General features: G+C 41.5%; 1 protein-coding gene across 1 annotated transcript in view; it reads right to left on the bottom strand.

Moving 5' to 3' along the window:
• FLT3 (fms related receptor tyrosine kinase 3) overlaps positions 1-14,407 on the bottom strand; it is a gene marked incomplete at its 3' end in the record, with an annotated part of 140,654 nt that overhangs the window by 76,794 nt on the left and 49,453 nt on the right. Inside the window, 3 exon segments of the mRNA XM_082248175.1 lie at positions 1,123-1,234; positions 4,346-4,461; positions 5,886-6,088. Coding sequence (XP_082104301.1) covers positions 1,123-1,234; positions 4,346-4,461; positions 5,886-6,088 — 431 coding nt within the window.

Raw genomic sequence — 14,407 nt, forward strand, 5'->3', positions numbered from 1 at the left:
GTTTGTTGCATATTCCTAATTTTAGCATTTATTTTTAATTGCCTTTTATTTAGTTCTTCCTTCATTTTTTTTAAATTTGTTAGCCCTGTTGGGTCATTCAACGTCTCAAGTTTCTTTGTTAAAGTGGTTGTTAACCCACCTTTATAACTTGTACCTATATGTAAGCCTATAATAAGGCCTACCTATAGGTACTGTAAATATCTCCTAAACTTGCACCGTTTGCCCGTGCCGTTTCTTCAAAGCTCTGTGCCGTGACCGGTGGCACCCGCGCGCATACGAGTGACGTCACATGGCTCCGGCCAGTAATACAGCTGGAAAGGAAGACGGCCAAAGATGGATGCGGCTGCCAGTGGGGACCACGTGAGCTTCGTTTGGAGGTAAGTGTCCCATAATGTGGTGGGATGTGATGCATACTAGCACATTATGCATTTATTATGCAGGGAAGACTTTACTTCCTCTTTAATAGACAAAATAGCTTCTGGAATCACGCAATTGTAACTGCATGCATACTCTACCACAGTGTAGGTCACATAAATCTCAGCAGAGAAGCAGTGCATGAAGTCATTTCTGTTACATGAAACCTAACCACAAATTAAATGAATTAAAAGAAAACTGCAGGCAGCATCTAAGACTTTCACAAACAGGTCTGGAATTATATTTTCTGCCCCAATCAACTTACAAGCTTAGTGTCATACCTGCACAGGCAAGCTGGGATTGGTGGTGGAGAGGTTTACCTAGAGTGCCAGTCCTTAGAACAGAAGGGCAAAGCAGTACTCTACTCTTTTAGCAACTGGTTCTTGGTGTACACTTGCAAATCCAGAGTAGGCAAAGTGTAAGTACACACAGTACACTATTTCACTGATGAGAATTCACCAGCTGCCACAGAGAGATCAACATAGGGTGGCACTGACAGCCAGATCTGTAGCCTGGAACCAAGTGATAACACCTAAGAATGTGATGCTGGCTGTGTGGGCAGCAGGTTATAGGCAATGCAATGCTCATTCAATGTATGTGTTAGAGTGTTATTACACATAATATTTGCCTTCAATTTGATTGCAGTATTGATGGCACAGTTTAAAGTGTTCTAAATCATGTCTATGTCTTGTCAACGTATATTCTTACCCGTTTTGACATGGGCTTTTTAATTCCCATCGGACCTCAGGAGCAGGGAACCCCTCTGATATACATCTCACTTTATTTCCCTCTGCAGTGAAATATGGCTTCTGTGGCTTCCCTAAAACAATGAATAAATATATTTGAGTCTCTAGATGGGGAATGTATTGCAGTTACCGTAACCAGTATTGGTTTATTGGCAAAGCCCTGAAGAAAACTGCCCTCAGAAAGGTTAAAGCTCTTTACTGAGACTGCAGTTTATTGCACACAGCCAGGAAACTAACCAGTCCTGAAATGCTGTCCTACACCAACAGAAAAAACATCTAGGACAGGGAAATTCAAACTATGGCCCTCTAGTTGTTCAGGAACTACAATTCCCCTCATGCCTAGTCATGTCTGTGAATGTCAGAGTTTTACAATGCCTCATGGATTGTGTAGTTCCGCAACAGCTGGAGGGCCGTAGTTTGAGGATCCCTGGTCTAGGAAATGAAATGTTCCCAACCATGAGATTCTGTCTTACACCAAAAACAGAAGGAACATCTAAGATTTACATCTATTACGTCTACTACAACCATTTTTTAATTTACATCTATTATATAAGAGTACATTTGTCATGACCCCTATAGGTAAGTATCTTTTGATGCAAAATGTGCCCAGAATTTACCTGTGATCTCACTACTGTATATGCAATGCTTTAAATTAATAAAAAAAGCTCAGATTCAGGAAGATACTTCATAGGTATTTTTCTTTACTTACATTTTTACCTTACTTTTATCATTTTTTTTTTCAAAGAATACAAAAGTGCTAAATGTATTACTGTATAATGTTTATGTGCCCAACAGAAATCCATATTGTTGTTAGAGGTTTATGTATACTGTATATGTGAATATATATGTAAACTATCCTGTCCATGTATAATAAAAAAATAGTTTATTTTTTTTATTTTGAAATTACTATATATATATATATATATATGCATGGTAGAATATTTTCTGTTTATTACTTCTGCATGGTGATTGAGTGCTTGCTGTTCCCTAGCAATGTGTTGGCAGGTGCAGTCTTCTTTCTCCACTGCAGGTGGGAGCAGCAATGCAGGTGGAGGAGGAAGTTTAGAGGAAACTAGTTCCTCTATGGTTTCACAGGTAGGCAGCTATCCGATTGGCTGCTAACACCCAATGTGACTTTGGTGGGGATCTTGACTCAAGCATAGTCCATTTAAGACGCTGGCTCCTGGGTTTGACATGCATATTGCGAGTGGCTAGAGCAGTAGGGAAAGGTTCTAGAGGAGTAGGGAAAGTACAGAGACACACCATCCTTCTTTGAAGCCGGTACCAATCTACTGCAGCATTACAACTTGTGAGTGCTCCTGGTTGGGTTGCTTTCCCACAAGGCCTGCTTGTTTTGCTGGACTTCTGTTATAATATATTCTTGAACTAGCACCTGGGCTCTGTGTTTTCTGCCACCGCATCACACTGCACCATTCCACAAGCGCAATCCCCAACCATGCATTTTATTATGCTTTGAAGTGATGATTGGATTGTCTTCTTTGTGGTCAAATCATATACTTAATGCAGAGAATACCAAGTGTTAAGGTGTGGTTAACACACACTAGTTGTTTGTATGACCACCACTACATAGAGTCCTTCTGTTTCAGTGCATGTCTATCAGTCTGCTCTGATTACTACGATTAATAATTGGTTGCCTTTTTTCTGAGCAGACAATATCCAGGCTTGCTAACTAAAATAAAGATGTAAGACACCAGGGACCTATTTACAATTCTATAAGTAACATTTGTCCCAGAGGCGTAACTAGAACCTTCAGGGCCCTGATGCAAGTAACCATGAAGGGCCCCCCAGACCCCTGGCCGGGGCCCTTACCTTCAAGCCCAGGGCTCTTCCAACTAATCCTGGGGCTCTTTACACTCATTGCATGGCCTTTTATTACGGTCCCGCAGCAGGATTCTTTCACAAGTTCTGCAGTGGGCCCCCTTCCTGCAATCTTGTGGGCCCACTTCCTGCAATCTTGGGGCCTCCCCACAGTGGTGCAATGCCAGGGTCCAGTCGCAAGTGTGACCTTTGCGATCCTGGAAGTTCACCCACTGGTTTGCTACCGGGCCCCCTGGAGCATGGGGCCCGGTAGCGATTGCAACCCCTGCAACCCCTGTAGTTACGCCCCTGGTTTGTCCTTTAAATTTAGCCATACAGAAAAGTCATTCCTGAATCGATTTGTAGGATAAATGACTATAATAACTCTTTTAATTATGAGGGGACTGCATAAGCCTGCCGAGAAGATAGAAAGTCATTTCTTTGTACCTGGGAATTTAGTCAGCTGTGTTTCTAATATTATTTAAGCTAGGAACAAATCTATCTATTGAAAAATGTGCTTATAATTATGAGAAAGGATGTTCAAACAAATGTAGGCCACCTTATTCTTACAAATAATTTACATTTAGAACTCCTGGAGAAAGACAGTCTACCACAAAAGACATAATTTTGTGATGGGGTGAAAATGAACCCCTTTTAAAATGGGATATTATACAGTATAATGTTTATAAAAATATGGGTGCTGCCATTGCTGGCTTGGCTTTGAGCTTGTCATACAGATCTTGGCCAGACTAACCTAGAAGTATGTAGGATGGGATTACAGTAGGTGTTATAGGCAAAATAAGGATAACAGTACCCAAGCTTTAAAATGTAAATTGTGGAATATTCCATATTTCTTTCCTCGCAGGTTCCCCTTAAAATTGATGTAAACCCTCACATATACCCAGTGAAGTGAATAGCCTCATAAGATACACAGAGATGAAACATATCTCCTTACAAAAGTTTTACTTGTATATCTGCTGTCCTCCCTGTTCTACACGTTTTAAAAAGTGCAGATTGTGTTAGAAATCTTTCTTACTCATTCAGCAGTGGGTGGGGAGACTATGCTTACACTGTGTGTGAGCTGATTGACGGAAAGACACAACCCCCCCCCCCCCCCCCCACCACATAGGCAGAGGAACAAAGGTACATTCAGAGCTGTAGTCTGAATAGACCAGCTCTCTGCTAATCTACCTCTAAGCACCTTTCCCAACACAAATTTTCAGATGCTTTTATCTCGTTTGTCGGAGAACTTGTCAGAAGTGCCCCTGCTGATAACAGAGGAACGGAACACCAGAGACAAATGGCACTCAGAGCTTTGGAGGTCACTTTTCATTAATAACAACCATTTTAAACAGATATAACCTCACCTCTTACTATGACTTCAAAGTTTACGGTGTAATTGATGTTTCTATGCTGAATCAATAGCTTGTATCTTCCAGCTTGCTTTTCGGTGACTCTTCCCAAATCCAAACAAAGTATACTACTGCAGAAAAAAAAATTACCACCGTTAATAACTTTTTCTGGTGATAATTCTTTCTATCAGTATGAAAAATAATTTAATCTTAATTTTGATTCAGATATAGAAAGATAACATACAGTATCTCACAAAAGTGAGTACACCCCTCACATTTTTGTAAATATTTTATTATATCTTTTCATGTGACAATACTGAAGAAATGACACTTTGCTATAATGTAAAGTAGTGAGTGTACAGATTGTATAACAGTGTAAATTTGCTGTTCCCTCAAAATAACTCAACACACAGCCATTAATGTCTAAACTGCTGGCAACAAAAGTGAGTACACCCCTAAGTGAAAATGTCCAAATTGGACCCAATTACCCATTTTCCCTCCCCGTAGCCATGTGACTCGTTAGTGTTACAAGGTCTCAGGTGTGAATGGGGAGCAGGTGTGTTAAATTTGGTTGTATCGCTCTCTCACTCTCTCATACTGGTCACTGGAAGTTTAACATGGCACCTCATGAACTCTTTGAGAATCTGAAAAAAAGAATTGTTGCTCTACATAAAGATGGCCTAGGGTATAAAAGGATTGCCAAGACCCCGAGAAAAGAGCTGCAGCACGGTGGCCAAGACCATACAGAGGTTTACCAAGACAGGTTCCACTCAGAACAGGCCTCACCATGGTCGACCAAAGCAGTTGAGTGCACGTGCTCAGCGTCATATCCAGAGGTTGTCTTTGGGAAATGGACGTATGAGTGCTGCCAGCATTGGTGCAGAGGTTGAAGGGGTCGAGGGTCAGCCTGTCAGTGCTCAGACCATACACCGCACACTGCATCAAATTGGTCTGCATGGCTGTTGTCCCAGAAGGAAGCCTCTTCTAAAGATGATGCACAAGAAAGCCTGCAAACATTTTGCTGAGGACAAGCAAACTAAGGACATGGATTACTGGAACCATGTCCTGTGGTCTGATTAGACCAAGATAAACGTATTTGGTTCAGATGGTGTCAAGCGATTGTGGCGGCAACCAGGTGAGCAGTACAAAGACAAGTGTGTCTTGTCTACAGGCATGGTGGTGGGAGTGTCATGGTCTGGGGCTGCATGAGTGCTCCCGGCACTGGGGAGCTACAGTTCATTGAGGGAACCATGAATGCCAACATGTACTGTGACATACTGAAGCAGAGCATGATCCCCTCCCTTCGGAGACTGGGCCACAGGGCAGTATTCCAAAATGAGCTATGGGTGCTAGAAAAATAATCTTCATCTGCTGCACTTCCAGGAGTGGCAGATTCCTGACCACCACCGAGCACATTCTCAGGGCATCATAATTCTTGAAGAGACTGAAAAGCAATACAGAAAGTATAATTGATCTTTTTTTTGTAGAACCTCCTCTTCCAACTTTTAATTTTGTGACAAGGTTGCTTAACCTAGTGTTAATAAAATAGTCTTACCTGAACCTTGAAGTCTTTATGATGTGAGAGTGATTTTTCTTTTCCTGCAACCAGACAAATGGCGTTGTCTCATTTATATTGTGTTTTATTTTTAGTTTTACTAACTCAAATATATTGACTTCCACCGTTAAGGCTGCTTTGTATGTGTAGTTTGAGATTTTCAAACAGTCCAAGTCTGTACTTTGGTTAATGGCGCTGGAAACCTGCAACAGTAAAATTATGCAAATTATAGGAATGATATTGTTTTTTAAGATAGATATATCAAGTGATCTCATGAATTCTGTATAGAAGTTTATGGTATATAAACAATATTTGTAAACGGGACCAGGATTAGGATGTACACTACCAGGACGGAATAGGAAGGCTGGACAACAGATGTGCATGTTACCCCGCAATACTGTTGCCATACTCCCCAGCAACAGCTCTTACCAATGACCGGGTTACACAGGCCTACGGCAGGTCATAGATTATGCAATTTTCCTGCAACCATGGCTTACAGGAAAGAAAATCACAAGATTTCCCCATCAACACAGTCAGTGTTGATGGGGAAATCCCTCCCACGGAGCTGTTGTGTTCTCCCGGTGGGGCAGGGGGAGCCATCCCTGGCAGGAGAACACAGTGATTACTGCTAGCGGCAGAAGCCACTGGCGACAATCGCATGCTAAAAATCCGACATGCTGGTTGCATCCTAATCGATCGAAGGATCTACTAGGGTACAATCAGCCTTCCCATAGATGGATCTAATCTCGGACGATCCCTTGCTGAACCGGCCGAGATTCGATCCATCTACGGGCTGCACTTATTATGTGTTTTAAACACATCAAATCACTGTGAAAAACTGTTTTGAGGCTAAGTTTGACCAGATTTGAGTTGCGTTTTTCTGTACATATCACGTCCTATTGAGATAAGTTCATTTATTACAGGTACTTATATAGCACTGTCAATTTACACAGCACTTTACATTTATATTGTACATTCACTTCAGCCCCTGCCCCCAAGGAGCTTACAATCTAAGGTCCCTAACTCGCATTCATACTGTAAGGGATTAGCTCGGTGGTAGGCGTATGGGTGACCCCTTTGGGGGTGCGTTTTCACAGAGAGATAGCCGAGCAGAGGTTGAAAACAAGACTGATTTATTCATGCAATTTACTTCACATAATTGCAAGCGTCAAAACAGCCAAAATAAAATAAAAGACAAAATAAATCCTTGCCTCTGTGGGCGGCTACCTTCTCACGCTGGAACCTACCTAAGCAGTCTTCCCAACCTACTGTTGGGCCGACACTGCTGATCCTACAGCAGACACTCAAATGTCCATTTGTTTGCTTTTCACACAGCACAAACATTGTCCATTGAACATGTCCCTTTGTTTTCTTTCACACAGCACATGTTCATTTATAACAGGATCCTTTACTCTTCAGATTCTTCACATTGAACACAGTTCATTTAACAGGTCCCTTTACTCTTCACACTCTTCACATGGAACACTTTGTCTTCTCACCTTTGAGACGTCTTCACTCGTGGTTACCCTCCTTAGCTTCACATCGCTTTAGGGGGTCTTCTCCCATGCTCACCAGCTTGTCGGGAGGCACACATCCGACTGTCCCCCTCTCCCAGCCCACACGGCGACAGGAGGCAGCAGTCCTTCTCCCATGCCCACACGGCGTCGGGAGGTACACGTATGTCTGCCTTCCTCTCCCAGCCCACACGGCGACAGGAGGCAGCACTCAATAGATTTTCTCTGGACAAATTATAGAGGCCTTGATCTCCTCATTCTGAACAGCTGAATGGTTTTCAACTTCCTGCTGGCTCTTTTTGCAGCCAACACCCTATAGTATCAGTGAACTTTTCAAAGCAGGTGGGAATGTGTCTCCTCTCAGTGACTACATTCCCAGATTTACCTGACTTCCTGTCACAATACATACTAGGGCCAATTTAGACAGGAGCCAATTAACCTACCAGCATGAAATAAGTGCAAAAGGTTGAAACGGTGCTACCTTTCAAGTGATAGAGTTCCAAGTAAATATATAAATAAATAAATAGTGGTACTGTTTATATCTTATATAAATATAAAGTGCACAAGTGATTGGTGGTCAGTGAAGTAACCAATTTTTCTAGCCCCAAAATAATGCGCAATAATGGGGTGCAAAGTGCTAGTGCAAATAAATCAATAAAGAAAAATAGATAAAGAAACAGTGGGTTTTATTTCAAAAGAAACCTGATGTTAAACAGTGTAATACACCAGTGATAATTGTGATAAATTATTTGTAAAACAAATCTAATAAATAAAATGCAGCTCTTCTTGATAAAGAGTAACCAAAGATTCAGATAAGAAACCAACCCAAACTAAAAAATATGAGTGAATAGGCAAGTGAAAAAGAAAACCTTTGGTTGCATTCACCAGTGTGACCACTAGGTGTCGCACCTCTTATACAACCTGCTTTATAATAGATGCCGTGGGACCGATGTAGTAGTATCCAGGGGTTCCTCCGATGTAATCACCCTCTTAGTTCCTCAAAAAATAAAAAGAGAGAGAGGGAACCCCTTGGTATAGTATAAAGTGCAATCACAAATAGCGGAGGTAGTAACTCACAGTTACAGCTGTCCACGATCAGTAGAGAAGCCGGGAAGCTTCCGCGTTCCACGGCCCTAGCTCCAAATACCAGAAGTGACGTAGTGACGTATGACTCCACCCTACGCGTTTCGTCAGAGGACGTCTGCTGGAGCGGCGTCAACGTATCGAACTCCCGGCTGTTAAATAGCTGTACCGTCTCCTAGCGACTAACCTACCTAACCTACCAGCATGTCTTTGGAGTGTTGGAAGAAAAAAAGAGTATCCAGAGCCAGTGTTAATTTTGACGTCAAATTTCTATTTAGTTTTATGAAAACAAGGGGGAATAAAAATGGGACTTTAATTGAGGCAAGATGGCATCTGAAAAACTGGTCACGGTTTAAAAAGATGCCATCTTGACTCAATTAAAGTCCCATTTTTATTCCCCCTTGTGTTCATATTGATCTAGGGATGGAGACTTTTCTACTATATGTCTCATATAAAGTCCCAAACTTTTCTCCTTTTCCTCGATTTAGTTTTTGTCATAGTCTTGTCACTAAAATGCCATTTTAGTTTTAGTCCTATTTTAGTCATCTGAATTTTTTTGTTTTTGTTTTAGATTCCAGTACATTTTAGTTGACTAAAATCGAATGGACTTAGTTAACTGCTTCCCGCCCAAACAATTGTAAAATGACGGACGGGCGGGAACCTCATTGCTCTGGGAGGACATCATATGACGTCCTCCTGAGAAAGGGCTGTGCTCCCCGCGATCTGTCACCCAATACAGCGGATGACTGATCACTATACTGGCCCACCGCCAGTGTCATGTGATCGCTGTGACCAATCACAGCAGACCACGTGACAGTTGTAAAACAACGAATGGCTTCCTTTCATGCCATTCATTGTATACAATTGTGTTGCTAGCTGTGATTGGTCACAGTGATCACATGGTACAGACAGGGTCAGCCACAGCCTATTTGTACCATGTTATTAGATGTGACCAGTAACAGCTAATCACAACAATAGACAGTGTCTACACACTGCCATTCAGTAAAAAAATACTGTATTTGCTTAAAGCAGTGAAATTCATTGCTATAAGCAAGTATAGAATGTAAAAAAATGAAAAAAAAAAACAAATCCTGTTTAAATTCCCACAGTAGTGCAGTATTTCTTTGGTAACACTGTATTGCTCTAATTACAGTATGTAAAAGGGAAAAAAAAAGGAAACAATATTTTAACCACTTGCCGTTTGCTCACTAGAGCTGTACTGCGGCAAAGTGGCTCTTGTAGGTCTGACGACGTAGACCTACGTTGGCAGACACTCCCCTTTTTTGTCGCTATTTTTTTATTTATAGCGCAAAAAGTAAAAATCGCACAGGTGATCAAATACCACCAAAAGAAAGCTCTGTTTGTGGGAAAAAAAGGACGTAAATTTAGTTTGGGTACGGCATTGCATGACCGCGATATTGTCAGTTAAAGTCGCACAGTGCCGAATCGCAAAAAGTGGCCCAGACGTAAGACAGCAAAATCCTCCGGTGGTAAAGTGGTTAAAAATTAAAAAAATTTTTTATTTATTTAAATTTTTTTACATACTGTCACCAGTCAGTGTCCCTGGTCACCACCACACCAGTTATTTGATGACGCTGTACTGCACTGGTGACAGTATGTAAAAAATACATTTTCCAAAAAAGTTACAAAAAAATTATAACTTCAATAAACACGCTATGCCTCTTACTAAATACCTCAGACTGTCTAATGTCCAAAAATGTTTAGGAAGGGGGGGTTAGTTGAGCTGTCCTGGCATTTTCGGGCTTTAAGAAATGGATAGGCCGTCAGTACATCAGGATTTATAAATTTTCAGGTATATATACCATAAGTAGTAGACACTATAACTTTCCTACAGACTAAAAAATATACACTGATCTGGGATATTTTCACCAAAGAAATGTAGCAGAATACAATTTGACCTAAATTTATTTGCAAAAGTTATAACAGAAACTAAGAAAAATATGTTTTGTTTTCAAAATGTTTGGCCTTTTTTTGTTTATTTCGTAAAAAATAAAAAAAATCCAGTGGTGAATAAATATCACCAAAAGAAAGCTATATTTGTTTGAAAGAAATTATAGAAACTTCGTATGGGTACAGTGTTGCATGACCGCGCAATTGTCATTCAAATTGCGACAGCGCTGAAACCTGAAGACTGGGCAGGAAAGGGGTATAAGTGCCCTGTATTGAAGTGGTTACATTGTAATGCATTATTTAGGCATTTTTCTAGAATACCCAAACTCATTATATACTTTTGGAGTAAAAATCTAATAACATGTAGTGGGAATGGGAAAGTAAATGGGAGGAAGGGAGTGCACAGGGCAGAGAACTGGTCTGGGGAGGCTGTTATTTTACACAGTGCTAAGCACTGCTACCTTGCTGCGAGGGGAAACACTCACCATGTGGTTTGCAGGGATTTGTTCCAGAACTCCCAGGCAGCAGGCAGACAGAGGGAGCCTACATCTCTCAGCCAATAAAGCTTGTCAGGGGGCTGGGGCTAACAGACAGAGCAGACAAAGCTCTGAGAAAAGCAGAAGTTCAGGTAGGTAAATGTCCCTTCCTCACATTTTCGTTCGCAGGCAAAAATTGGAATTGATTTTTATCATAGTTTTTGTCAACTGACTTAACCACTTCAGCTCCGGAAGGTTTTACTCCCTTCCAGACCAGGCCATTTTGTGTGATACGGCATTGCGTTGCTTTAACTGACAACAGACAATTCATGCCACCTTGTACCCAAATACAACTGATGACCTTTTTTTTCCCCACAAATAGAGCTTTCTTTTGGTGTTATTTGATCACCTCGGTGGTTTTTATTTTTTGCACTATAAACAAAAAAAGAGTGACAATTTTGGAAAAAAAAACAATATTTTTTACTTTCTGCTATAAAACATATCCATAAAATTTTCATAAAAATCGAATTTCTTCATCAGTTTCGGCCGATTGTTTTCTGCTACATATTTTTGGTTAAAAAAAATCCCAAAAAGCACATATTGATTGGTTTGGGCAAATATATAGCGTCTACAAACTATGGGACAGATTTATGGACTTTTTTTTTTTATTATTGTTTTTGTTAGTAATGGCGGCAAACATTGATTTTTAACGGGACTGCGACATTGTGGTGATCAAATCTAAGTGACACTTTTTGGGGACCAATGACACCAATACAGTGATTGGTGCTAAGATAAAATGCACTGCCACTATATAAATGACACTGGCAGGGAATGGTTTAACATCAGGGGTGAAAAAAATGCTTAGGTGTGCTCCTAGGGAGTTCTTTCTAACTGTGTGGGCGATGAACTGACTGCAGGAAGAGAGATATCTGTGTTCCTGATTAGTAGGAACACAAGCGCTCTCTCTTTCTGTCTAACAGAATGACGATCTGCCTTGTTTACATAGGCAGACCACCTTTCTGTCATTCTTCTGAATGACTGTGGGTGGCCGGTGGCCATCGCGTCCGCCGAACCCGCTGATTGACTCCAATCACAGCCGAAGTGCAGCTCCGGCGGCGTGTGCGTGCGACCCATAGGGCCTTTGTAAAAAAATACGTACAGGTACGTGATTTTGGGATTACGGGCCGCCCTGCTGCAGTAAATGTACATGGGGCAGTCCTTAAGTGGTTAATTTGAATTGTATTTCCATTTAGTTGAAAACATGCAGCTGACAAAAATTATAATGACTTTAACACTGCCAGGAGGAAACCCATGTAGGCACAGAGAACATGCAAACTCCAAGCAGGCAGTGCTGTGTTGAGATTCCAAATAGCAATCCTAGTGCTGCCAGGCTGAAGCGCTAACTACTTTATAAGCCATTGTGCTGCTGAGTCATACAGTATGTAATGAAGACAAGGAAGACCAAACACAGCCCTTTCTTATTATTTGTGTTAGAAAGCATGTGTTTTCTTCTAGAGACTTCTAATTAAACCTCAATGAGACAAAGTGAGAATGCCTAAATTCTACCAATGCTGTTGGGCCTTATGGCTGCTGGGAGACAACGGAGAGGAGTTCGAACCTGCCTATTTTTGCCCTTTCCCTCACCCCTTTATGCCCCTTCTTTCCCTTCCTCTCCCCTTTTTTTTTCTATCCCCCCCTCAATAACACCACTTACACCAGACGATCTGTCTACATCTGAGTTGCTATTGTTTACTGCATGCTTGTGACAACTATATTAGGACTTTGCCTTTGCTATGGAATGTACTTTGTTTCCTTCATTATGGATTGTATAAATAAAGAATAAAAAAAACAGAAAGCATGTATTTTAGCGCTGCTGTGTTTAAATGCAAAAGCCAGTGCTATATAGCAGAGTCCCTGTACACAAGCCCTAAAGATGGTGGGCATTTTGTGGAGATGTCTCAAAGTAAATTAGCAAAACAGGTAAAAGGTACACACTTAAAGCAGAGTTTCAGGCGTTTTTGTGTTTATTAAAAGTCAGCATCTACAAAAAGCGTAGCTGCTGGCTTTTAATAAACACATACTCACCTGTCCCACGGTCCAGCGATGCGGCCGGGGGAACCTCGCTTCTCTCCGTCTTCTCCCTGCGGGGCCCGCATCTCTGGTGTGGGCACCCGGCTGTGACAGCTTGCGGCTTCACAGCCAGGTGCGCATGCGCGAGTCGCGCTGCACGTGCTGAATGGACAGGCAGTCTTCTGGGACCTCTGACGTGTCCCAGAAGAATGCAGGGTGGGAGGGGCAGAGGAGAACTTCTGCCCGAGCCGTCTAGGCAGCCCAAGCGGATGTGGGAGCGGGTACCTGTCAAATCTAGGTACCCCCCCCCCCCAAAAAAAAATTATATGACAAATGTGACATGTCAGGGTTTCAGGACCACTTAAAGCGGAAGTTCCAATTTTGAGTCGAACTCCGCTTTAAGTCTCGTACACACTATAAGAAAAACCGGCGAGAGTTTTCGTTCAAAGAACTCGACGGCAGATTCCGACTTCTCGTACGAAAATTCGCAAAGGGAAAAACTCCAAAATTGTTCTCGTATGGGAACAGAATGAACAATTTTAATTTAATCTGTACCGATTTCCTACGACTTTCCTAAAAGAAAAATCAGGAAAAAAAGACTGCGCATGATCAGAAACAATAAACAACAAACAAAAAAAAAGCCTTTGTCGTACGAGAATTTTCATACAAATTTTCGTTCATCGGGTTAGATTTGCTGTGAAACAACGAGGAAAATCGGACGATCGTTCACTTGATTTTCTTATAGTGTGTACCCCATTTTACTCTCTATAATTCTTAGAAATTGCATTTTTTATAAACAGTGGTGTTACTATGAGGTGAAATGTTTTGGAAAAATAAAGCTGTATGGTGATTTAGAGGGGAAACCTAGAATGGGTCCAAGACATGGCATCAAAGTGTCCACAAAATACACTGTAGGTTATAGTCGAGCAAATGAACCTACATCTATTTCTCAGGCTGAGACTTCCTACATGATAGGCCCCTAAGGCTTTTAAAGGTTTTGGACACCCAAAAATTACCTTTTATTTACAGATAGTTGTAAAGCCTAGAAGGCTTAGTTATTACCTTTCTTACATGATACTTCAACAGAAAGATTCCCCTGCCAATGCCATAATTAAAGAGTTTGTTCCTGTCCACTATAGAGTTTGGGCTTTTTTCTATGAACTATGTTTCCAGCATCTCCCCCTCATCAAAAAACAAGGAGATTTCCAGTCACTACTTACCAACCAGCCAGCGCAGCGACCAACCGAATTAACCTGTCTAACAGTACGCATTAAAAGCGGGGGTTTAGTTGCACACATTTGCAAATACATTGGTAAGCTGCAGGCCACGGCAAGGCACCCTGATATCTGCAGTCCCTAACTCTACCTTTAAAGAGTCTCCACAATGGGAGGACATGCATTCTGATGAAATAGATGGAGGACAGGTGACTGGAGGGAGCCCACCCTTCCTTAAAGGCGCAGGGTCACAT

Source organism: Pelophylax lessonae (genome assembly GCF_965119305.1).
Source record: "Pelophylax lessonae genome assembly, chromosome: 2".
Taxonomy (NCBI): domain Eukaryota; kingdom Metazoa; phylum Chordata; class Amphibia; order Anura; family Ranidae; genus Pelophylax; species Pelophylax lessonae.